This window comes from Balaenoptera physalus (genome assembly GCF_965194825.1).
Source record: "Balaenoptera physalus genome assembly, chromosome: X".
Classification (NCBI taxonomy): Eukaryota; Metazoa; Chordata; class Mammalia; order Artiodactyla; family Balaenopteridae; genus Balaenoptera; species Balaenoptera physalus.
The window spans coordinates 11,728,944-11,752,372 of record NC_138903.1 but is presented as its reverse complement, the minus strand read 5'-3'; the positions used below and the strand labels follow the sequence as shown (position 1 = coordinate 11,752,372).

The 23,429-nt window shown below is 41.3% G+C and overlaps 1 protein-coding gene across 6 annotated transcripts in view; it reads right to left on the bottom strand.

Annotated features, from left to right (window-relative positions):
- The window catches only part of OFD1 (OFD1 centriole and centriolar satellite protein), a 61,903-nt gene extending 38,478 nt beyond the window's left edge, over positions 1-23,425 (bottom strand). The window contains exons 1-10 of one of the 6 annotated variants that reach the window (XM_082446974.1): positions 23,056-23,425; positions 22,801-22,899; positions 18,293-18,493; positions 16,529-16,597; positions 16,411-16,441; positions 8,477-8,584; positions 6,488-6,624; positions 5,986-6,159; positions 3,427-3,533; positions 1,054-1,173 (exon numbers count right to left, since the gene is read on the bottom strand). In XM_082446974.1, coding sequence (XP_082303100.1) covers positions 1,054-1,173; positions 3,427-3,533; positions 5,986-6,159; positions 6,488-6,624; positions 8,477-8,584; positions 16,411-16,441; positions 16,529-16,597; positions 18,293-18,493; positions 22,801-22,893 — 1,040 coding nt within the window. In that variant the 5' untranslated portion in view covers positions 22,894-22,899; positions 23,056-23,425. Of the gene's footprint in view, positions 1-1,053; positions 1,174-3,426; positions 3,534-5,985; positions 6,160-6,487; positions 6,625-8,476; positions 8,585-16,410; positions 16,442-16,528; positions 16,598-17,910; positions 18,045-18,292; positions 18,494-22,800; positions 22,900-23,055 lie in introns of those variants that run through there. The other 5 variants (XM_082446970.1, XM_082446971.1, XM_082446972.1 and 2 more) reach the window with 5 other exon arrangements.
- Between the last annotated feature and the right edge of the window lie 4 nt (positions 23,426-23,429).

The following is a 23,429-nucleotide window of genomic DNA, read 5'->3' as shown; positions in this document are numbered from 1 at the left end:
CAATACCTAACAGTTCCCGACTCCATGGCTATGTCAAGCTAACATACACACTGTTATTCATTTATTCCTAGAAGTTTAACAACTACAGATTCTTCAGAGCTTACTGCTGTATTATAGGAGCGGACATAAAATATGTGGATGAAGTCTGTATCATGTCAAAACTGATACACGGAAAACTGCTATATTTTTTATTAGAATTATTTTAAAGAATAACCTCAAAAACCCTTTGAAGGTACTAAGTAATGGGCTATCAATGCCAAATTATGGACAAAGTAGTGAAGAGAGGCCGATGATTAAGAAATACCCAGAGCTGCTGAGTTGAGTCATCTCTCTGCAATGAATTCACTGACTCAATAAACAATTAACTGAACACTTATTTTGTGCCAGACGTTACACTGAGCACTGGAGAGAAAAGTTACCGTATATGGGCTTAATGGCTCTGCACTAAGATACTATTCACCAGAACACAGCAAAACCCAGACTAGAGGAAAGCCATAGTATCAGAGTTGTCCGTATTTTCCTTTTCCTATATCATTTTTTGCTTTATATAGTTAATTCTAGTTTCTTTCTTTTGATTCTGGCTTTGCAGAATCTTGAAGGAATACAGATCGACAAATACTATAACCAATAAGCAGAATAATTCATAAATCATTAGACATCCCCATCTTAATGGCAGTATGAGTGGGGTAGAAGAAAAGATAAAAGTGACTATAATTCCCATTTTATAGCTTTTCAGCAAGTTACAAGGTGCCCTAAGAAATTCAAACAAATCACAGGCCCTCAATAAATACTAGAGGAGAGACAAGAGTGAACAGAGGATGCCATTCTCTGTACTATATCTTTTTTTTTTTTTTTTTTGTACTGTATCTTTTTAAAACCATCTTAACTCAAATACTCATGGGAAAGGCTTGACTGGTCAATGAAAACACATATTTTTTTTAAATACTGGATTTTGCCATAAAATATTAGTCTTATCTACTTCATTAGTGTTGCTGTGTTTCCATCAACTTAATTCAAACATGATACTTTTTGTTAAAGACGCCAAACAATTACCTTAGGAGTTCGTTCTTGAGCTTTAGGTCATAGGCCTCCTCAATACTCTTTATATTCAGCTCCCGCCTCCTAAGCCCGTCAGTCATGATTTTGTTTTCTTCTTCTTGTAGCCTCTGGGCCCTGAAATTAGCAAAAACAGATACGGCAAATCAGAAAACTGTAATACTTGAAGTGAAGAATTTAGGCGGAGAAGATACCGTGTGTTTTTAGCTCCACAGACTCAAACTGTTACGTGACCGTCACGCTGTGGGGAGTAGATGCAAAGAGCCAGAGGCCTCCCACCTCTTTTATGGGCTGACCTAGTGATGATGGATCTGAACTAGCAAACGGAGCTCTACGGTGGCACCTGGCTGGCGGGAGTGGGAAAGTGCCAAAACCAAAGTGGTTTCTCACAGGAGATGGTTCACACTTAAAAAAAAAAAAAAGGTCATAAGTGCTAAGTAGCCATAATCAATTCAGGGGTGAAAGAATGATGTTTTTAGTTACAAAGCTACAAAACAAACTTCAGCTAGTGCACTTAAGTGCTTGTTTCTTCTATAATATTGTTTCTAACTGAGATTTAATTGACTAGCCCATAGCTATTAAAGACAGAAGATTCGTTCTGGCATTTCATAGTCTACTCATTCAATACGGAAAAGTAAGTACTGAAAAGAGAGCAAAAGATCGATGGATCAGTCAGAAAGTCCCAACACCGAAGAAAGGCATGGTCTTCCTGGTGAGACCTTAAATCAAGCACAAAATCAATTCCAGAGCCAGGGAACTGGGTTCACAGGGACTTAGATCAAGCCATAATGAGAAGTGCTAGGGAACCCAGACTATTCCAAGCAAAGGATAAAAGCTCTGTGTGTGGGGCTTCCCTGGTGGCGCAGTGGTTGGGAGTCTGCCTGCCAATGCAGGGGACACGGGTTCGAGCCCTGGTCTGGGAAGATTCCACATGCCGTGGAGCGACTGGGCCCGTGAGCCACAATTGCTGGGCCTGCGCGTCTGGAGCCTGTGCTCCGCAACAAGAGAGGCCGCCATAGTGAGAGGCCCGCGCACCGCGATGAAGAATGGCCCCCACTTGCCGCAACTGGAGAAAGCCCTCACACAGAAACGAAGACCCAACACAGCCATAAATAAATAAATAAATAAATAAAATATTTTAAAAAAAAAAGCTCTGTGTGTTAGCTCCCTCTGCTGGTTCATCTGTACACAAAGGAGCAGTAAACCAGTACATTTATTTAGCTTACATACTATGCTTAGAAGGGAGGAGGAGGAAGAGGGGAAGAGGTGGTAAATAAGTGATTACATAATCATGAACCATCTATACCCAAACTGTGTTCCTTTTCTCTCTTATGATCAATTTACCTCTTTGGTATTGCCAAAAAGAGAGTAAGGTTGGCAGAGAGAAGAAATCAAACGAACCGAGCCTACATAAATGAGAAAACAACATCAATGAAGATGAAGACAAATCCTTTAATGAAAGAAAGTTCCTGGAGTATCTGTGAGTGCCAATTAATGGCACATACCAAATGGGAAAGAAGGCTTATTCCATAAACTATAAAACTGCTGAGCTTGCTATGAATCCCAGGTAAGAAGTGAAGAATGAAACGTTGGTGAGCACTTGGAAAAAGCAACACACACACATCACAAGAAATACTTTCACCCAGTACAAGTCAACTCAGGGCCACTGTGTTTCTCTTTTTTGCCAGGAGAGCAGGTCAGTGTGGCAGGTCTGGCTCTCTGGAATTCAGTTACTACACGCACATGAAACTGAGATCTGAATGGCTGAACATAAATGCGAAACGTATGATCTTTTTTTTTTTTTTTTTTTTTTTTAATTTATTTATTTTTGGCTGTGTTGGGTCTTCGTTTCTGCGCGAGGGCTTTCTCTACTGGCGGCAAGCGGGGGCCACTCTTCATCGCGGTGCGCGGGCCTCTCGCTATCGCGGCCTCTCTTGTTGCGGAGCACAGGCTCCAGATGCGCAGGCTCAGTAGTTGTGGCTCACGGGCCTAGTTGATCCGCGGCATGTGGGATCTTCCCAGACCAGGGCTCGAACCCGTGTCCCCTGCATTGGCAGGCGGATTCTCAACCACTGCGCCACCAGGGAAGCCCCCGTATGATCTTTTAAAGCATTATTCGCTTCTGCAAATCATTTGTCCCGTCTCACTGAAGCCTGACGACGGTGTCTCCTGCTTTCATCCCAGTGTCTAATATTTCAAAAGTGAAACCATCGTCCCTGTTTCTCTTAACTTGTGCCTTTTGAAGTTAGGTGCTATCACCTTTACAACCAAGAACTCTACTTTGCAGCTAATATTAGACTATGTAGACATTTTTAGTAGTTCTTTTGCATCTCATTCATTCTGAATGTCCAAAATGAATACATTACTTACAATTCAAAAGCTTCAATTCTTTGCTTCAGATCAGCTTCTCTGTCTCTCAGCAAATCTATATCTTTTAGCAGAAGCTGCCTTTGAGTATAAATTTCTTTTGTTTCATTCTGTAGAGGAAAGTATTAATTTTTAGCAAGCGAGCTAAAGAAAACAAAAGGGATTTGAACTAATACCCTGCTTCCTAAATTCCAGAAAGCAAAGTACGGACACTTAGAGGAACAATTTCACTCTCAAGAGGTTCCAATGTGAGGTATATGTTTTGCCTTTTTTTCCACAAAAATTTACTCCCTCCTCCCCCAAGGACTGTTAAGCCACATTACCCTATATTCCTAACATCCCTTGTCTCGTTATTTTATTACTGAATTAACCTCTCAGACACTTACAAAATTTCGCTAAGTTCTTCAGCAAGAAAAAATGAAACAAAATGTACATTCAGCAATAAAACTTAAAAGAATCCCCATATTTCCATCGCTGTCTCAAAGTTTCAATTCAGAGGTCATTCTGGCTCAGTCAGCAAGCTCGCCTGATGTCCCGAATGAATGGCCACACTTCCATGTATGTGTTCCCTGAGCAAGGGTTTCCTGAACACCTGTCACATGTCCAAGGGCACACTGGGAGCTGGATACACAATGATGGACAGATATAGGACAGTCCCCACCTTTAAAAAACTCATAGTTTAGTCAGGGAAAGAGAGACAAACCAACAGTCACACTATATTGTGATGATTTCACAACCAAAGTACATCAAGACTCGACAGCACGAACAAAGCCCAAAGGACTCCATCAGTGGGGGTCAGGAAAGGCGTCACGAGGACGTGACACTCTGGCTGGATTTTGAAGGACTGGACGGTTGTATCAGGCAGAGAAGGGGAGGGGCATTCCAGGTGGTGCAATCAAGGCACGGTGCTCTTCACAAGGATGGCTACCTTCGCTAGTGCCCTCAGAGAATCAGGTGACTAAACGAGGGTTCGAGTCTGTTAACTGGTTGATCTCATCTAGTCAGTCATCTATCTTTTAATTTTATTGACGTATAGCTGATTTACAATGCTGTGTTAATTTCTGCTGTACAGCAAAGTGACTCAGTTATACAAATACATATTCTTTTCCATATTCTTTTCCATTATGGTTTATCACAGGGATATTGAATACAGTTCCCTGTGCTCTACAGTAGGACCATTGTTTACCAATTCTGTAATAGTTTGCACCTGCTAATCCCAAACTCCCACTCCATCCCCCCTCCCCCCTCCCCCTCGGGGACCACCAATCTATGCTCTATGTCCCTGATTTTGTTTCTGTTTCATAGATGGGTTCATTTGTGCCATATTTTAGATTCCTCATATAAGTGATATCATATGCTATTTGTCTTTCTCTTTCTTAGTCAGTCACCTGTCTTGAAGATGATGCTGTTAGCATAAACATAATCCAAGCTTCTCAAACACCTGTGCCTCCAACATTTATTTTATAGCTAAGTGAGCCCAATTCCCAGAACTGCTATATAACACTTGTAGAGGGGGTACAATTACCATGAAATAACTGGGTCTTATTGAGAAGCTCTAAGCAAGGGTGGACGCTGGGAGGAAGCCTTCTACTTTTAACAGAACTTTCTGATAGACGCTCCTGCTGTCCATAGGAAACAAGGTCTCAGATCCAGCCTGGTCTAAGACATGCCCTTGGCAAAGGAACCTCTTTTTCCCAAAGCAATGGATCCAACAATCCCTCCCGACACACCCTCCTGCCACTTGGCGACCTCTCCACCTCCCGTCCAGCCACCTTCCTGTGGGACAAGATCAAACGGCCACATGGATGACCCTGGCAGCCCTGGACGCCTGCACTCCGGGGACCTCACCTCTGCCCCCATGGCAGCACGCTGCGCTTTGTTTCCAGTCTTGATCTGAAACCTCCACTTGCAACTCTGTCCTCCTGGCCCATCCTTCTTCTTCCACCCATAGGAATCCCCAGACCTGCTTCTCGATGTCTTCCAGACGGCCACGTCACCCTCCCTGCTGCCCTATATTAGCCTCCTCCTGGGCTGCCTTCCCCACCCCACCCAACCCCAATGTCTTCCACGAATTGGGCTGCCTTTCCAAAAGCAAAGAAATTCGGCGCTCTCAAGCTCCTCTCCCCGAGCACCTCTATCCTTCCGCCCTCACCGACACTACACATCGTCCCGAGAGCTGCGCCAGAGCCATCGCCTGTAAGCACTGGATTTGGTCTACTGCCATTCCAGGCTGCCCACCTCGGCTGGGCCCTCAACATAGCTCAGGCAGCCCCGTCTGCTTCCCAGGGCTGCTCTTCCTTTCCTGCAAGCGGCCCTTCCACACCTCGGATCCTCTCCCCCGGCTGCTCCCGAAGCCTCAAGTCTGCCGCTCCTTTGGTACGAGTTTCTCCCACTCCCAGCACGGACGGTCCCGTCCCCGCTCCTTTCCCTCCAGCCATCTCAGAGGAAGGCTGTCTGCACATCCTTTCCAAGCCCCATGCTTCTACGTGCGCTCTTGACCCCAGTCCCTACTTGGGAAACGGCCCGGAAACAGCCACCCGGTAAATGATTTTAGAATATTACCTCCTGGTGCTTTTGAATTCTCTTAAGGGTCATCTTTTCCCGAGAAATCAGGGCTTCAGATTTTGCTTGACAAGCTCTCTCAAACTCGTTCCGCAACTCGGCTAATTCCTTCTCACACTTTCTTTTCTCTTCTGTTTTAATTTTCGCTATTTCAGTATCTTTCAAATACTTCAGCTGCCAATTGATGACAAATAACTGTAAATGCCAATAACTACACTAAAGAAACAGTAACATTCTCTCTTCACTGTCGGGTTTAACATTAATGCTGCCTAAATATATTTAGTCTTAATTTGTCTTTATGTTTCGTCTCATTCACTGTACTTATAGGGTGCATTCAAAAGTCATAAAGAAATGACATCATCTGGAAAGAGAAATAACATGCACAGCAGTATAGTATCACATTCATTAGTAAAGATTCTAGTTATTTCCCCACATACCTAAGACGAAGACATTAAAAGACAAGCGAAAACATCACTCTTGGTAATAACAAGATAAATCTTACCTTTTCACTCATTTCTGCCCGTAGCTGCTGTTCAATTTCTCTCTTATATTCGTTTAACTTGATTTCTAAAGATTCTAACTTTGGATGCTGAGGGTAAGCACCTGCAAACTCATCGTCAATAAGCTGAAGCTTCTCAGCTATCAAACAACACAGGAAAGGAGGTTAGAGAAACGTGGGCAGGTGAGCAAGAGGCCAGAGCTCTGTTCAAACACAAAGAGTGCGCTTAAGGGAAAGTGCAAGGATGTCTGCAATTTACTTGGTAATGCATCAGAAACGTGAGAGAGCTTAATGGACGTACAGGTAAGTGGTCAAGCAAGCGTAACGCAAATTTCATGGCAGACGTGAGGTGTACACGTGTGTGCTGTAAAACTGTGCCAACTTTTCTGAATGTCTGAGAATCCTCATCATAAAATGTCAGGGGAAAAGAAAAAAAAAAGTACAGTTCAAGTCAGAAAACACTGGCATCTCTTTCCAGTGTCTAAATGCCATGGGAGAGAGCTCTTCATTGGACTTTGGTTAAAGCTGACTCACTTTCAAAACACTGACCTTAAGATGAATCAAAGATCATGTGTTTCAACTCCTCCTCTCCACAGAAGAGGAAACAGACACCCATACAGTTGAAGTGATGTTCAGATGGCTAAGCAACTCTATAATGGCATCAGTGGGGCTAAAGCCAGGTCTATAATTGCCTCGCATTCTGGCACTCTTTCCAGCAGACCTGCAGCCCTCAAACCAACTGTGGATTTGAAACCAACCACATAGCACACTGCAAACCTGGCCCTCGCGTACAATCTCAATCATGTGTAACACCAATACCACCAAAAAGCAGGCATAGGAAGAAAAGGCTGGCAGAAGCAAATTAAAATATTGGCAGGTATGCCTCTGGTCGACAAAACTTTCCATCTACTTTTCTGGATTTTCCAAATGCTCTGGACTGTCCAATGCAGGCCACTAGCCACATTTAGCCATACTGAGTACTTGGAATGTGACCAGTTCAAAATGAGATGTACTCTAAGTGTAAAAGACACACCAGATATCAAGGACTGAGTACAAAAAAATAAACGTAAAATATCTCATCAATATTTTTCATATTGATTTCATGTTGGAATAATATTTTAGACATACTAAGTTATATAAAATATATTACCAACACAAATTTCACCTGTTTCTTCTTACCTTTTCTACTTTGGCTACTAGAAAATTTATTACACATGTGGCTCATATTATTGAACAGAACTGCTGTAGAATAAGCATGTTCTATGTTTCTAATGGAATAAAACCTACACCTAAATAAATGAAAGGCGCAGTCATACAATACGGTCTTTACAAGTTATGAACTTATCTTTTTACAAGTTAAAGGCACTAGTGCAGTTTAAGAGTAAGGAAGGGCCAAGAAATCGATTAACCATATCCTATTAGCCAGCTGTTTCCCTTCTCTCCTGAGCACACAACTCAAGGGCAGGATGGTATTACAGAAAGCCTGCACAGCAGAAAAGCTCTGGATCACGGACCAGAAAACTTGGACTCTATTATCAGTTCTGACCCAGACTTGGCATTGCCAAGTTGCTCTTCCTCTGGTGACCTCAGTTTTCTCAACTTATAAAATGAAGGGATGGCCCACTGACTTCTCTAGTTCTCTGCAATGCAAGTAATCTAAGATCTTCTCAGTTTAGTGGCTATAAAGTTAGATGAGACACAGGGAAGAACCTCCCAGTCAAGAGGGGTTCAACCCAACAGATAAGGAAGTGGGCCTTTGGATCCCCACGAGATCTGGGAAGCGTAGCCTTGGCAGTCATGAAGGGAGGAGCAGCCCTGGAGAGCAGTTCCTGGTCCCTCCCAGCAGTGATCCCGGAAAAAATGAGCGCCCCTGCCGCCAGCAGCCTGCATCCCTCCCAGTCAAGCAACGAATGCATAATACGGTACATCAGGTCATCTCCTTCATTCAAAAGAGAAAACGGAAGAAGTGAAATTATGGAAGACCATAATTACCAAGGGAGTCTTTGACGGGAAATGTTGCACTTGTCTGAGTTCCCATACTGCAACTCTCTTTAGCCTGATGATATTCTGCCAATTCTTTCAGAAACTGCATGAGAAAACCTAAAAGACACAACGTGTATAGTTTCGTTTCACAACTTTCTTTCATTCAACTGTTGCTCAATCACTGTTTATGCAATCTTGGTTTTATAACATTATCTTTTTTACATCATGTATCTTTTAAGAATAATTTCTGAGGAAAGGCATTTCCAAGCATGATACAGAAACCTACAAGCAATAAGGAGAAATATTCATCAAACATGCAAATTAAGAGCTTATATGTGGCGTGAAATAGCAAAGTCAAAAGACAAATGATACACTGGAAACAGCTACTTGGCATAATACAGAGACAGAGAACTAATTTTCATAAACATCAGAGTTTTTACAAATCAGTACAAAAACAGAAAAACAGGGCAAGACATGGACAAAGTTCACAGAAAAAAATGTTGAATAAACATGAACAAAATTATAAATAAATGCAAATTAATACTACAACAGAAAGACTGTATTTTCCCAATAAGCGTATTACCAAAGTTTTAATCTTAGCACCCTAAGTGTCAGCAAGGGAGCGGGGAAGCAGGCGTGCTCTTTCACTTGGGAGGGAAATTTGTCCGTGTTTATGGATATTCAAAATGCAAGTGCCCTTTCACCTAGCCATTCCACCTCTCTGAATTCACACAGCTATACTTTCCCAAAAGGGTGTAGCACCACACGCCTCATGCTTCTAATGGCAAAAACCAAGCAATGAAACAATAAAATCTCCATCAACGGGGGTTAATTAAATACATTCTAAAAAATAACTAGTCCAAGTACACGGCTAGAGAAAGATATATTGGTGGATAAAGAAAGCAAATTGCACAACAGTATCTATATGATCCCATGTATGAGTATATGTTTTAATTACATATAGACTGTGACACCTGTGAACTAAATTCTGGTAGGATAAACAAGACACTCTTCGTTCTAGTTATCAGCAGAAAGTGAAATTAGAGAATATGAACAGAAATTCCTACTCTTCTTTCACTTCATACCCTTCTGAATAGTTCAAAAAAATTTTTTCTTTTTGACCACACCATGCAGCTTGTGAGATCTTAGTTCCCCAACCAGGGATCAAACCCAGGCCCCTGGGAGTGGAAGCACAGAGTCCTAACCACTGGACCGCCAGGAAATTCGCTGAAACTTTTTTTTTTTTTTTTTTTTAAGTCATGAGTATAAATTTTAGAAGTTTTCACTTTCTTGGAACAGATGAATGGACTTCTGCATCAGCCAAGTTAAGGGCTTATTTTTCTTTTCTACTGAACATACTACAATATACTGTTTTCTTAAATCGAAGTATAGTTGATTGACAATGTTGTGTTAATTTCTGCTGTACAGCAAAGTGATTCAGTTATACATATATACACTTTTTTTAATATTGTTTTCCTTATGGTTTATCATAGGATACTGAATATAGTTCCCTGTGCTCTACAGTAGGGCCTTGTTGTTTATCCACTCCATATATAATAGCTCACATCTGCTCACCCCAGCCTCCCACTCCATCCCTCTCCCATCCCCTCTCCCCCGTGGTAACCACAAGTCTGTTCCCTATGTCTGTGAGTCTGTTTCATACATAGGTTCATTTGTGTCATATTTTAGATTCCACATATAAGTGATATCATACAATATACTCTCTTTTACTTCCCCTACTGCAGATATAAACTCTGTTCTTTCATACTCATTGCCTTGCAACTCTTCTGTCCCATCCACCCTCTTCTTCTGACCCTTTCCTATCAGCCTGTTCTCACCTCATCCCTTCGTGCTGCCGTGCTGAGGCCAGATCTTGGCTCCCTCTATGGACAAAGGTCAGTGTTTGGCAGAAATCTTCAAGATCCTGCAGGAGGTCATCTTTGGCGGTGTGCTCTTCCACCTCAGCATTTCTAACGCTGGTGCCTTTTTCCAGTTCTGCAGTGCTTTCCGCAGGCCCCTAACTAGTTCCACTTCCCCTCTCTCCCCTCCACACTCCCACCCAAGAAGGATACATCTAGTCTCCACCTTTATCCAGTCATTTATTTATATAAGTATGGACTCCTGTTTTATACCTTGGTAATTATAATTCATGTGTAATTCTACAACTCACTGATAAAACCCGCTCTTTTATTTTGTTGCTCCAATTGTTCCAGCTTTGGCCTCTGGGAGCGCTTTCATCGTGGGTTTTTGTCTTAAGCACTTCCTTAGGTGCTGCACTGAAAGGGGCTCCAGGCTCATCTTGTACAGTCTCTGCTCCACTCCTGGAATCAACCGCTGCTCCAAGGAGCCCTGGCTCCTATTATCATGGAATGGCATTAGAAACCGAATCTTAGTACTGCCAACTGGGCTCGAGGTGTGCTCACTGCAACTGGGCTGTCACTGCTTCCAGCCCCTCAGCCTAGACGGCAAGGAGATACGAATGTACACTAACCTGTGTACACAAACATACCTATAAATATCTCTCTGTATCACCTGTATTTATATTAAGCTACATGTGAGTTCACACTAGTGTCTCCAACTGAGCCATTACCATATGCATCTTCCTAGCCTCCTCCCCTTGTTGACCTGTAAATTCCCACTCCAGCAGTGAACACCTGGCTCCCGCCATCTTCTACCCACTTACTTAATTGTTCAATTCCAGCATACGTGTATCACGGTTTCAGAACTGTTAGCCAGCACTCCCATGAGAAATAACTCTCACCTTGAATACACAGCCTATGTACAGTTCCTTCTGCCTTTCGTCTTAGTCGTCATTCTTTCCAACGTCAGATAGCTCAGCATATTTTTCCCCACCCCCTGCAGTGAGGTTACTAGTTAGATTGTTTTGTCACAGTCCGCATTCCATCCTGAGATCACCTGACCTCCTAAATTTGCATACATGAAGGCTTGTTCTTTGTACAGTTCTACAGGTTTTAGGCAAATGTCTATATCATACCATTACAGGTATTGTAAGAATACTTTCACCACTCTAAAAAAAATCCTGTGCTTCACCTCTTCAACCTCCTACCCCTTCCCTCCAAATCCCTAGCAACCACTGATGTGTTTACTATCACTACAGCTTTGCCTTTTCCAGAATGTCACATATATGGAATCATATAGCACGTAGCCTTTTCAGACAGGCTTCTTACATTAACAATACACATTTGTGATTCATTTATCTCTTTGCATGGCTTGGTAGCTCATTCCTCTTAGCTGAATAGTATTTCCCTGTCTGGAAGTACCACAGCTTGTTTATCCATTCAGCTACCAAATAACATCTTAGTTGTTCCCAATTTCTGGCAATTACGAATGAAGTTGCTACAAACATTCACGTGTAGGTGTCTGTGTGGACTTAAGTTTTCAAGTCACTTGGGTAAATACCTAAAACAATGACTGCTGGATTGTATGGTAAGACTATGTTTAGTTTTGTAAGAAACCACCAAACTGGGCTTCCCTGGTGGCACAGTGGTTAAGAATCCGCCCGCCAATGCAGCGGACATGGGTTCGAGCCCTTGTCTGGGAGGATCCCACATGCCGCGGAGCAACTAAGCCCGAGAGCCACAACTACTGAGCCTGCGTGCCGCAACTGCTGAAGCCTGCACGCCTAGAGCCCATGCTCCACAACAAGAGAAGCCACCACAATGAGAAGCCAGTGCACCGCAACGAAGAGTGGCCCCTGCTCGCCACAACTAGAGAGGGCCCACACGCAGCAACGAAGACCCAATGCAGCCAAAAATAAATAAATTTATTAAAAAAAAAAAAAGAAACCACCAAACTATCTTCCCCAGGTGGCTGTACCATTTTGTATTCCCACTAGCAATGAGCGACAGTTCCTATTGCTCCACATCCTTACCAGCATTTAGTGCTGAAGGTGTTCTGGATTTTGGCCATGTTATCCCATTTTTGTTTTAATTTGCATGTCTCTAACAAATAACGTGCAGCATCTTTTCATATGCTTATTTGCCACCTGTATATCTTCTTTGGAGAGCTATCTGTTCAGATCCTTTGCCCATTTTTTAACTGACTTGTCTCTTTAGTGTTGAGTTTTCAGAGTGCTTTGTGTATTTTTGATGCAAGTCCTTTACTGGATGTCTTTCGCCAATACCCTCTCCCAGTCTGTAATTTGCCTTTTCACTCTTTCATAGAGCAGACGTTTTTAAATTTGAATAAAGTCTAACTGGTCTATTTTTTCTTTCATGTATCATGCTTTTGGTATTATATCTCATCGCCAAACAGCAGGTCACAAAGATTTTCTATGTTTTCTTCCAGAAGTTTTATAGTTTTGTGTTTTACATTTAGATATATGATTCGTTTTCAGTTAATTTTTGTGTAAGGTCTGCGTCCAGGTTCATATCTGTGCATATGAATGTCCAACTGTTCCAGCACCACTTGCTGAAAAGACTATATTTCCTCCATTGAATTGCCTGTGTTAAAGGCTAGTTGACTATGTTTGTGTAGACCTATTTCTGGGCTCTCTTTTCTGTCCCACTGATCTATCTATCTATCTATCTATCTATCTATCTATCTATCAATCATCTATCTATCTATTTATCTATCTATCTATCTATTCTTTTGCCAATCACAGGCAAGGATTTTAACTTCCAGAAAGAAAAGAGCCAGTGTCCAAATTCTCTGGCCAGCTATTTTCTGGGTATCATTATCTTTGAAAGGAAAAATGAGGGGTGGGAAGGATGTGTGAGTGGAATCTAGGGGAAAAGTACTGTAACCATTCAACAGATCAGCACCCTCAAAGTATACACACAGTAAGATAAAACCAAAGATCTCTGTCAGGGAATACACAACAGTTAGGTACAAAACATCTTCTTACATGTTTTCTGATGGTCTCAATCTCTTAATGGAGAGCCACCAATTTTTAAATCATTTCATTTTAACAGTAGCTGCTTTACTGTTAGCCAAGAATTCTATCCAAATTATGTCATTAGGATGCATGACATGTCTGCAACTCAGTTTTTCTGAGTTTCAGAAATTTTACTAGGATGCTGGGTAAAGCTGCTAAGAGATGTTAGCCAGATGTCTTTCTGAACTAGAAAGATTTAAAGAGTGCTTAAAGGTGAAAAGCTATTTTTAATAGTATAAATACCTATAAATAAACGGATTATTTCTTAATATACCTTCAAGCCCTAAATTCCTTTCTGAAATAGTTACACTACAGACAGCAGCTATTTACTTAGAACTGTGCTGTCCAACGTGACAGCCACTAGTCACGTGTAGCTACTTAAATTAAAATCTCAGTTCCTCAGTCACACTAGCCGCATTTCAAATGCTCAATAGCCACATGTGGCTAGTGGCTACCGTATCGGCCAACACACATACAGACATTCCCATCACAGAGTTACACTAAACAGCACGGCCACAGAATCTACAACCTAGGATCACCTACCATCCTCAACTTCAGTAAGGATGACCTACTTTGCAGGTGATCTAGAATGTCTTGTGATCCAAATGTTATACATAGGATGGATAAACAACAAGGTCCTACTATAGAGCACAGGGAACTATATCCAATATCCTGTGATAAACCATATGGAAAAGAATATGAAAAAGAATGTACATGTATGTATAACGGAATCACTTAGCTGTACAGCAGAAATTAACAACATTGTAGGTCAACTATACTTCAATAATACAGTAAAATAAAAACAGAATGTCTTTTGATCCAATGTACTTATCCTCTGCTAACATTACTCCCGGGAGAGCAGGCAGTTAAGTCACAGAATAATGACTGGCAGAAAGTAGGTACTCAAGTGTTCGCCAAATGGCAAGGCCTGAATTAATGTCCCAGCAGGGAGGGTAGCAATGCCGGCAACAGACAAAATCAAGGAGCACACTAACACAAAAAGGCCACTACATGATGTTACGGATTTTTTGGAAAAGATCTAAATAACAACTATGCGTTACAGGCAAGTTACCAGCTTATGTTCATACTACCAAGTCCATCATCAAGTCCAGCCTGTGGCCTGTCACCCACAGCAGTTGTAAAGGGAAAAAACCTCAGCCTCCCTCCTTCTGTGTAGGGAAAAACCCACCTCTTCCCTCCCATCTCTCCCCTCCCTGTGGGCCCCTTGACTTTTACACAGAACACTTCACAACACTTACTCCCGACTCTCCCAGTGACCCAGTGTGTGGGGCTTTTCCCTCACATCAAGCCGTTCTCCGCGACACCAGATGGGTGGCCCACACTTGAACTCAATTCTGACACTGTCCACCTGGAGGCAGCATCCGACCCCGTGGGTTAAGGGCCTCAGTCCCACACTGACCACCCCCTGCCACCATACCTATACATCCTTCAGGTGCCAGTCACATGCCCAGGCTGGCACCTGTGCTTCTGAGCAACTGGCTATACACAGGGGTTCCCACAACCTCCTCCGTGGGCTTCATTAACGTACCAGAACAGCTCACAAAACTCAGGGAAACACTTTCTTACGTTTACCAGTTTATTAAAGGATATGATAGGGGGCTTCCCTGGTGGCGCAGTGGCTGAGAATCCGCCTGCCAAGGCAGGGGACATGGGTTCGAGCCCTGGTCCGGGAAGATCCCACATGCTGCGGAGCAACTAAGCCTGTGTGCCACAACTATTGAGCCTGCGCTCTAGAGCCCGCGAGCCACAACTACTGAGCCCGCATGCCGCAACCTGAAGCCCGCGTGCCTAGAGCCTGTGCTCCGCAATGAGAAGCCACCACACGAGAAGCCCGTGCACGGCAACGAAGAGTAGCCCCCGCTCACCGCAACTAGAGAAAGCCCACGCGCAGCAGCGAAGACCCAACACAGCCAAAAATAAATAAATAAAATAAATAAATTTATATATATAAAAAGGGATATGATAAAGGATACAGTTGAACAGTAAACAGAAGAGATACACAGGGTGAGGTACATGTGGGAAGGAGCCCGGAGCTTCTATGCCCTCTCCAGGTGTGCCAATCTCCTAGCACCTCAATGTGTTCACCAACCTGGAAGCTCTCCGAACCCCATACTTTTGCGATTTATGGAGGCTTCATCACACATTCATGATCGATTATTCACAAAAATGATCGATTATTCATTTTCAGTCCTCCTCCCTTCAACAGAATGGGGAGCAAAGCTGAAAATCTCAAGTTTCTAATCATGGCTTGGTCTTTCCAGTGACCAGCCTCATCCAGGAGTCATCCAGGGACCCGCATAGTGTTGGCTCATTCGAACACAAGACACTCCTATCACCCAGGAAATTACAAGGGTTCCAGGAGACCTCTGTCAAGAATGGAGGTCAAAGACCAATACTAGAACAAGATATGCTCCTTGTGTTCTTATCACTTAGGACATTACAAGGATTTTGGGAGCTGTGTGCCAGGAGCTGGGGGCAGAGATCAATATATACATTTTCTATTATCTCAGAGTAGTTATGGACTCTTTGAAGGTTATTATCAAGGCCAAAATTAAAGCAATTTATCAGGCCTATATAAACAAAAAAAAAAAGCACACTACTGAACAGATATTTCATTCTTTAAGCCAATATTAATACAATACTCTATATATTGTACTTAGGGGCATATCTAGGATACAAAGATAGTGGCCTAAACGTTATTTGTTTTTGTTTTGGAAATGTTCCAAACAGTGGGTATCTCTACAAAGACCAACTTTCAATCCGTTTGTAGGGCTCTTGATGCTGTCTCTAGTTTTCTCATTTGAGTAATAGCGATTTTAAAAGGTTAAAATTTGGGGGAAAGGATCCACATTTGTAAAACAGATGAATTGTTCTATTTAAAAAGGTATTGTCAGCAAGGAAAAAAGTCAAATGATTCAATTCAAATTCCCTATTCTTCCACCTGAAAATTATTAGTTTCATACTTTTATACAAAACAATACATAACAAAAATGTTCCTATTCTCTACAAAGATGAAGGCTCCTACCTTTTTGGTTTTCTTTGTCAAATCCTGAAATCTGTTAAAAGAAAATATTTTACCTTTATTCAACTATTCCGTTATTATTAACAAACCAAAGCAGGTTATAAAAACGAAACAATCCTACCAGTGATTTGTACAGACTGGATTCAGGGTTGATTTTAATGAGCTGTAATAGATCCTGCATAGTAAATACCTTAAAAAAAAAAAAAAAAAAGTACACAGATTTTAACATCAACGTGTAAGTGATATATTCAGAAACATCCCAATTTAAGACTAAAAATCATGGTTCAGACTAAATAAGATTATAACTATGCTAATAATGTAACACGTAAGCTTTCTTATAATAAGTTACAATAAACGCTGCAGTCAAAAGGATAAAATTTTTCTCTTGATCACGTAATTAACCTCCAAATAATTCACATCAAAAATGATGTGCCTAACAGAAATAACAGAAATGGTTAATGCTTTACAGATAAGAAACACTCAAACATCTGAGGCACCAATGAATATATGAGTGCATTCCAGGGTCTTTCAATTGCAATGACATTTTAAAATTACTATTGCTTCAAAATGTAAATAAACTGAGTTTGTACTATCTTTACAACTACAAAATGTTTAAAACTATCTTAGATACACATGTGGTCAAAGAGTTTGAGTATTCTTAGTAAACAATACATACTACAGAAATACATGCTGTGTCTACCCTGAGAACATTGATACAATCTACAATTAGTTTTCCATTAAAGAATATTCTGCACAGTATTTTAGAGTATAGAAATCTTTAAGTGTATGAACTAGATAATCACTGCTATAACCACATAATTGACATTATTCATTCTAGGAGCAAAATTGTGAAATGTAATTAGAAAGTTAGATAGAAGGATCAACAAAGAATTCCTAATGCTGGTAAAATTTGATTGTTAATGAATTAATACAGCATATTTAAATTTTAAGTTTTTCCAATAATAACACTGCTGTTCTCTTAAAACAGCTGAATACCACACTTGTGGACAATTATGGCCAAGATAAAGAGTAAAAACATAGGGACAGCCCCAGGAGTCAACCCTAATGTAAACTATGGACTTCAGGTGATAATGATGTGCCAACGCAGGTTCACCGAACATACAAATGCTGATAGCCGGGGAGGCCTGCACGTGTGGGGTTAGGGAGCAGAAGGGCAACCTCCCTTTCTGCTCATTTTCGCTGTGAAGCTAAACTGCTCTAAAAAATTAAGTCTATTAAGAAAAATAGGGAAAGTGTGCCATATCTACCTTTAAAATAACCAAGCATGACTAGTATGTTCAGTGGTTGGTGGAAAGATAGTGACAATCATTAGGAAAGTGGTAAAAGGTATTGTAGTATTTAAGAACTCCACAGGTTTTCAAAAGTTACTCATCCCTCCCTTCTCTTATGTCATCACAAAGACGACAAATATCTGAAGAGACTGCAGCATACTGAAGACGGCACACTGTAGCTCTAGATTTACTGCCCTGCGTTGCCACTTACCAGTCATGTGACCTTGAGCAAATCACCCCACCTCTCCAGACTCTGGATCCTCATCTGTAATACATGTACCACCTGCAGAGTGACCAGCAGTGCCAGCCTCACAACAGACATTCAACATAAATGGCAGTTTTGCGTCCTCAGACCACAGAGTGTCAGATCACTTCTAGCTCCAAAACATCACAATTTTATAAAGACAAATCAAGATACCAAGGAATTGGTAACAATGTCAGATTTCATACTCCTTTGTCACATTATAACAAACACATGATGTAATTTCAAAGATAAACAAGAAAGGGACCCAGCTAGCCTAGGAGCACTTAGCTATTGCCTGAGGGAGAAGCTGTGAACAGAAAATTCAGAGACAGAGAAGCAAAGGTGTTACCTTTTCTTTTGCCAAACCACTTTCGGGAAAGAAGACAGAAAGCGCACATTCGTAGCCACATCTCTGTAAGTGATCTGCCACTAGAGAGTTGGAAGCGCGTATTAAGAGGGAGCTCCCTTCCACTGACAGGGAGAGGGACTGCACTTCGCCACTCAGTACAGGCTGCATCAGCTCGTGAATTAGCTGGTTTCGGAGTTGCGTCTAGATCAAATACAAAATGAAACAAGAGGGAAAAAAAATTTCAGCAGGATTTTTTCCACTGGCGGAACACAGACTTGTCACATGAATTAGAATCCTTCCTTTTGTTTCCAGAATGGTTCTAAATCCATGGCCCCAAGTTAGGAACCTTCCCCTGGACACTCTGTCTTACCCTGTGAGACAAGCAGCCCAGTGGGTTCTAGAAAAAGTAGCTTGCTTTCACCAGCTTCCAAGTGAGCTGGTGGTGAGCCAGAACGTGGTAAGACTAACTTCGCTTCCCTACAAGCCCAGTTCAGCAACTTTTCATTGGGGTACCAAATACAGGAGAAAACTCTGCTACTTCCTCACCTCTCTGCAAATTGTTGGAGGATACGAAAATAATACTGGGTTAAATATATTTAAGTATATTGATCAAAATAAAATTAGGTTCCCAAAACAGAAATAGTATACACAAGAGAAAAATCAGTAAACCCAAAAAAGGCTTATTAAGATTCACTTTCACGTGGACTATTTACAATTCTAGACATTATGAAATATAATAATTTTCCCCTATTTTATAAATGAGGAAATTTAGGCTCAAGGTGGCTAATTTTCTCAAAGTTATAACACCAGTGTTATTATTCATTTTGGTTTTAAAAAAATCCCCTAATCAGACTGCTGGATATTTGTTCTAATTTATTTTGCATGTAATCTGAAACATACAATTGGGCAGAGCTTAAGAGTACACTGCCTAGATTCACAGGGTTCAGCAGTAAATGACATCTAAGGAATTGTTATTAATAGAATACAAACAAGAAACAAATGAAGTTCTCGTTACATCTCTTTCTTCTATCCTTTAGCTACAGAGAATATATTAGTTCTATATATAGTTCTATATTAGTAGCATAGAACAGAACTTATATGTGTATCTAAAATCCTATAGTACTGGGCATATACCCAGAGAAAACCATAATTCAAAAAGACACATGCACCCCAATGTTCACTGCAGCACTATTTACGATAGCCAGGTCATGGAAGCAACCTAAATGTCCATCGACAGACGAATGGATAAAGAAGATGTGGCACATATATACAATGGAATATTACTCAGCCATAAAAAGGAACGAAACTGAGTCATTTGTAGAGACGTGGGTGGATCTAGAGACTGTCATACAGAGTGAAGCAAGTCAGAAAGAGAAAAACAAATACCGTATATTAACGCATGTATGTGGAACCTAGAAAAATGGTACAGATGAACCGGTTTGCAGGGCAGAAATTGAGACACAGATGTAGAGAACAAACGTATGGACACCAAGGGGGGAAAGTGCCAGGGGCAGGGGGTGGTGGTGGGATGAATTGAGAGATTGGGATTGACATGTATACACTAATATGTATAAAATAGATAACTAATAAGAACCTGCTGTATTAAAAAATAAGATTCAAAAATTCAAAAAAAATAAATAAATAAAATAAAATCCTAGAGTAAAAACACATTTACACTAAATAGAATATATATGCTTTCCCTCATCTGATACAGTTAAGTAACTGAAAAGAGAAAACTAAAGCCTCCTCCACCAGTAAAATTTAGTGGTTTAATTTGTAACATAGTAAAGAAGAAATATACTTAGATTCAGCTTAATTAACACAAGGATTTAGGGTGTCTTGCAAACAAGTACTGAAATGGCTAAGAATTAAATGAGGGATTTAAGCAAGGTAAAAGGAAGAGTAGCAAACAGTGGAATGACATTACAGATGAATTTCCATCTTGATACACCCAAAAAGCATGCCATCTAGCACTTGCTGGAAGGAATCCAAAAACTGGCCGGGGGGGCTTTCTCACCTTCTGAGATGGCCCACACTCTGTGGAGTGTTTCTCTCTAAATAAATCCACCTCTTACCTAAAAAAAACTGGCCAGGGGCTTTCCAGCAGCCAGTGCAAAGAGGGAAATCTATTCAGAATTAAAGCTTGCAACGTCCCTAAGACAGAAGTAAGGACAGAGCCCTCACCCCAAATTGTGCCTATGAGAACTTCTCCCCAAAAAACCATAGGGGAGTTCGGGTTTGAGCACAAGCCACCTGTTTTCGTAGCTTGGCCCTGCAATAAACCTTTCTCTGCTCAAAAAAAAAAAAAAAAAGAAAGAAAGAAGGCCAATTATTGTGGGGGGAGGGGAAGTAGGAGAGACAAGACTTAGGGACCCGGAACCCTCAGCACATCTCTCAGCAATTGACAGAGTAGACTCAAAATAAGGAAAAAGAAGATTTTTCATAAACTTCATTTACCAGACACCCATATGACTCCGTACTTAATCATAAATACAAATTCTTTCCAAACACCCAAAGAGAAAGTGAACTAGGCCACTCAAAACTTCAATGAATTGTAAAAATTAGAACTCACTCAGGTCATTAAACTGAGAAAGTAAATTAGCTCAGACTGAGAAAGTAAAAATCTGCCCTGCCAAAATCCCCCCAGCCACTGATCACGCTGGAATAACAAACTGAATGGCCAGCTGCAAACAAGAAACAGTATTTCTCCTTAGGATAGGCTGCAGCTGTCAAGTGAACAAGGCTAGCATAATCCTGATACCGAAGCCTAACAAGGATAGCTCAAAATGGATAATGATAGGTCATTATCAACTGGACTATAGACATGAAGTAAAACCCTACCAAACCAAACCCAAAGGACAGTAAGAGAACAAACACCATGCCCAGACGCAAGAACCATTCCGCCTAAGAAAGTGGACTAATGCGTGATATACTACAACTAATTTCAGGTGGGTTAAGGAATGAACCGTAAAAAAGAGCCTTTTTAAAAACTTAAGTGAATATTCATTCTCAGTGGAAAATGACTGAGAATAATCAGCACAAAAAAAGTAAACAAGAGACTTGACCACATAAAAATGTAACTTCAGTATTTTTAGAGCCAAATTAAAATTGAAGACAGATAGTATTGCCACAAAAATGGGAAAAAAGATTAAGTTTCCATTAAAAGAACTCGTATCAATAAGAAAACACCAGCACCCTAGGGGAAAAAAATGGGCAAGGGCAACATGAACCACCAATCCATGGAAAACATACACATGGCCAGAAAATATATGCAACCTCACTGATAAACAAAAGAAAGAATGTTAAAATAATAGAGTTTCTCAGTCTTAGATTGGTTTAAAACATGTCATGATCATACTATGGGAGAGAGACGTGCATTCTCAAACTGCTGGTGGAATACAAACTGAAGTTCACCCTTGAACCACCAGGGGTTAGGAGCCCCCTCCACATCCCCTGTTTTGCATCGGCAGATTCAACCAACCACAGACAGTGTAGTATTGCAGTAGGTATTTATTGAAAAAAGTCCACATATAAGTGGACCTGAGCAGTTCCAACCCATGTTGTTCAAGGGTCAGTTGTATTACAACCTTTCTAAAACAAGACGTGTACACCAAGAACCTTACAAATGTTCACGCCCTTTGATTCATTAATACCACTTCATCTATCCTAGGCAAAAAGTGAGAGATGCAATTGAAGGAATATGTAAACCTGGGTATAACCTAAATATTCAATAACAAGGGAATGCTGCATAAATTACCCATATGTCCAAAGATCCAAAGATGAGCCTGGTGCCAATGAAAATGAGAATTTCAAGACACATTTAAGGACACAGGAAAATGCTCACCATATAATAGTAAAGAAGATACACAAATACATACAACATTATGCCAATTAGTACTTGTATTAGAGATGACTTCTCTTGTATGCTTTTCTATATTTCAGATGAGTTTGAAGTATTTTTCACGAGTCTACAGTATTTTTAAGTTACAAAAACAATGGAGACAAGAACAAATTGTCCTTAATTTCCCATTTTAAGTGTAAAATGGTCTTTTGAAATGTATATGGTAATGAAAACACATTTGAGCTATCCTACTCCTTGCTGTTAATTCATACATGAAGTGTACTAAGAAATATTTGCTGCTCAAGTATTTATACCTTTCAATATACTTTAAAGAAGAAATTTCTCATTCCCCCAACTTTTCTACAGTAAGCAGTCCCTTCATGTTTTCTATATGGTGACAATATCCTCTATTCAAATATGAGTATTACAAAACCACTTACTAACTCAGGTACCTGTAAACCAAATTTTTAAAACAAACCTAACCTTACTAAAATGTGTTTGTTTTACGATTTAAGAGTTACACAGGAACAGAGCAGTGTAATTCACCAATACGATCTGTGTATCATGCTATTTTTAAAGCCCAACACATGGATGTATTTACATGTGGACTACCTGTTACAGGTTACACCTGTAAAATTTATGTAACAGCTATGCCTAAAAGTGATACCTTCAGTGAGTCCAGTATACCCCGATCCTTAAACGTCTGGTACAGCTTTTTGCGCAGTTCATCTTGACTCAACACGTCAGATGTGGGGAGCATGGTGGCCTAGAAGAGAAAACGGTTACGGGTTACCTGGCGGGCAGAGGGGACGTGAATTTCTGAAGACGGATCGGTGGGCTCCAAGGAAGCCAAAGGCGGTTTAACGGAAACAAACAAAGGCTTCACTTCCGCCCGCCCCGAGGAGGGGGCAGATGTATCTACCTGAGGTATCAGGTGTCAGCTTCCTCCCGAGCCCTCCCCACTGTGCCCAGAGTTAGAGCCCGAGACCGGGGTGCGAGCCCAGGCCTAGGGGAATCCCTGGCCGGAGAGCCCTGCCGCTGTCCCAGAAAAACGGGAGGAACAAGCTGAACTCCGAACTAAGAACTCAGGCAGAGACACGCACTTCCTTTCTCCGCGGTTCTGATAGGTGGGCGTGGTTGTGGCCCACGCGGGACTCTCACGGGCGGCTGGAGGGCTGAGACCGGAGACAGAAGGCCAGAGAAGGCGCGGCACTAGCCGGAGTTGGAACCGCTCAGACCTGATCCCTCCCCTCCCCGAAGTCCTCCACGCCCAGCCGCCCTACTCTGGAGCATTAC